The sequence below is a fragment of the Brugia malayi genome (assembly GCF_000002995.4).
Source record: "Brugia malayi strain FR3 genome assembly, contig: Bm_v4_ChrX_scaffold_001, whole genome shotgun sequence".
Lineage (NCBI taxonomy): Eukaryota > Metazoa > Nematoda > Chromadorea > Rhabditida > Onchocercidae > Brugia > Brugia malayi.
The window spans coordinates 6,373,744-6,376,430 of record NW_025062479.1 but is presented as its reverse complement, the minus strand read 5'-3'; the positions used below and the strand labels follow the sequence as shown (position 1 = coordinate 6,376,430).

At 34.5% G+C, this 2,687-nt stretch overlaps 1 protein-coding gene across 1 annotated transcript; it reads left to right on the top strand.

The window, feature by feature from the left end:
* Nucleotides 1–1,322: 1,322 nt before the first annotated feature.
* Bm17935 (Uncharacterized protein) lies at nt 1,323–1,911 on the top strand (the record flags this gene model as incomplete). Its single annotated transcript, XM_043073851.1, has 2 exons — nt 1,323–1,467; nt 1,817–1,911. The coding sequence occupies 2 exons, from the start codon at nt 1,323–1,325 to the stop codon at nt 1,909–1,911; spliced, it is 240 nt and encodes a 79-aa protein (XP_042929785.1).
* Between the last annotated feature and the right edge of the window lie 776 nt (nt 1,912–2,687).

The window sequence follows — 2,687 nt, the reverse complement described above, 5'->3', positions numbered from 1 at the left end:
ACGAACTGATGCTACGAAATGTAACATAAGTTGCCATTCTCATGTTTTGCAAGCTATTTTACTATGAAGTAATGAAATTTAGTTTCCTTAGAAATGCGTACATCCTCTGACAGACGGTCACTTTGTTGAAAATTTCTTTTCGGAACACCTAATCAATTTACTGATGTCTGCACTTACATTTCTTTCTAGTCATTGATAACGTAGAGAATACCTTATGATTATTACGAAGATTTTTAGTGTGGCAAGATGTACGCTTATTGTTGTTCATGATATTTGAAGTGTCTGACTGCATGAATGATGAAACTGGAATAGTAAAGAACTTTTCTTCAGCTTCAGGTTTTATCGCTTGTACCGAATCTTTCATCATTAATCTCTTTCGACACTTTAATTGTGATTTCAAAAAATTAGTCAATCGTTGTGTAGTCATGTAGTTGCTGTCCTGTTTGCGAACTAAGTCCAACTGTATGCTTTTGCCTGAGTAAACCTTATACCATAATGACAGAGTTAGTGGCAGCCTCGAAGTATGTCGTTGTACTGCGGCACATGCTGGCTAAATCACATAGGCGAGCTAAGTGCAGCATAATAACTAACCTCTAAATACATACTTCCCGAGATAAATTTTTCGTTCATTCGGAGTTGCCTAGTGTATTTTGTTTTTGTCTTATTTGTGGCCGGAACTATGGGGAAGATGATGAGGTGTGGTCATGATGAAGTCTATAGTCGGTAGTGTAAAATGAACCTGGGACGACGACCGAAAAATACCTTCATATATTTTGGCAAAATAGAATTTATTGCTGTTAGAGAATAGTGATGTTAAAAGCACTGATAACTAACATAGCACTACAAGCCACACCGTACAACTGTGTTCTTGAATTGTGTGCGTGCATAAATGCATGTATGTGTATGTCACTTGTCGTCATAACGTTGTGCTGCGATTAACAAATGACAAGTGCAAACCTCATTCACCACCGTTTTTCTGTTGATATGTTTGTAGAATTCGCTATATTGTAGCTCAATTTTCGTCGACATTCAAGATGAAATTTCCCCTATAATAATTTATTCTCTATTCCGATGAACCAGTAACAAAGGGCTTTACTCATTTTCACGTTGAATTGCTTTATTAATTCAAATCTAACTACTAAACCATTTCAACTGGTGGGAAGATTTGTTATAAGGACATTTATCTGGTCCGAAGACTAGGTAAATGGTACGTGTGGAATTGTAAGTTAGTGATATAGACTCGATGTTGCTCCAAGAGTTGAAAGCAGAGACTGAAGAAAATACCGTAATCATTTAGGTTGAATGTTGTAGGGTGTTTTCGGATGAGTTTGGATGGAAGCGACTTCATCGGTGTTAGGTCGATATTTGTTTGTGCGCAAGCCCTTCTCCCACTCCACAACGTTGGTAGAATGATAGCATTCCTAAAAGGCTTTAAAGAGCATCAAGTCACTGTAGAGGTTATATCTGGTTAGTGCTGAAAATTTCTTATTGAATATTTCAAAAATTTTACAGTTTTGTATGTTTTGGTTATTTCTTTAGAGTTTATAAATGAATAGTGGAGGATGATTTGTTATGAATTATCATGCTTTCAACGGTCCAATCATTATTCATTGCTCTTTTGCAACTCCTGTTGAATGATTTTTTGTTTCTAATTTAAATCTAAATAGTTTTTACTTTTTCATTTATAATAGAGCATTTTTCTGGAGGCTTTCTTCAGAATAAATAATGAAGAAACTACAAAACTGTATATGGAAATTGACTGCATTGGACTGTATTGGAAAGTAAGAAGACAACTTTAAAAATTAATGAAATCCAGGTGATATGAACTTAACTGACAGTGCTGAGAGAATTGATTGTCATCTAACTTCTGTTTTTTGTTTTGTTATGATTTTACATTGTTTTCTATGTTAGAGTTGACATTTATTTTTGTATTAAGGAATAAAAAAAGTTCTAGGCGGAAATTTTTCGACCAATTGACGCACGATACGAATTTTAAAACGTTCTAAATTTCCTAATGAGCATTTCGGTAGAACTTTCACGTTGTCTTTGTTTTGTGATGACCATAATGTATGTAGTCCTGAATGATCGGTATTTAAATCCTGTACTAGTTTCAATGACCCATTCTCACGAGACTTTGTTTAGTCGAAATTACATTAACTAAAGTGCGATCACGCAGCTTATTTATCCGTTTCATTATTCAGAGGTGCTATAACGACTTTTTTATCTATTTGTTTTCTTTTACGTATAAACCAACATTCGTATAGTTTCGTTTTAGTTAGTTACTGATTGCTTCATTAGGTAGGAATGATTTCAAGTCTCTTTGTGATGGAGCCTGAAAAGGCAGTTAGCGTGCGAATGCAAAATGGATGACATTTTCTTTATTTTACATAAAGTGAGTATTGCAAGAAGGAAGAAAAGCAAAATGTCATAAAATGTTAGTAATTCAGGGAAGTGCTGCTAGTTGGGTTTACTTATTGCTAAAAAAGTTTCAACTGAACATAGTAAAAGTAAAATGCAGTGAATTAGTGAAGCGAATCAGGATGCACTATATGGTCGACGTATGGTTGGTTATGCATTTGTTTTAACAAACTATCATATCTTCAGTTTACTGTTTTATATCGTTAGCAGTTCTCGTGTTCTTTAATATGGCTCACTGAATATCTAAAAGCGGAAGCTAGTAAAAGTTG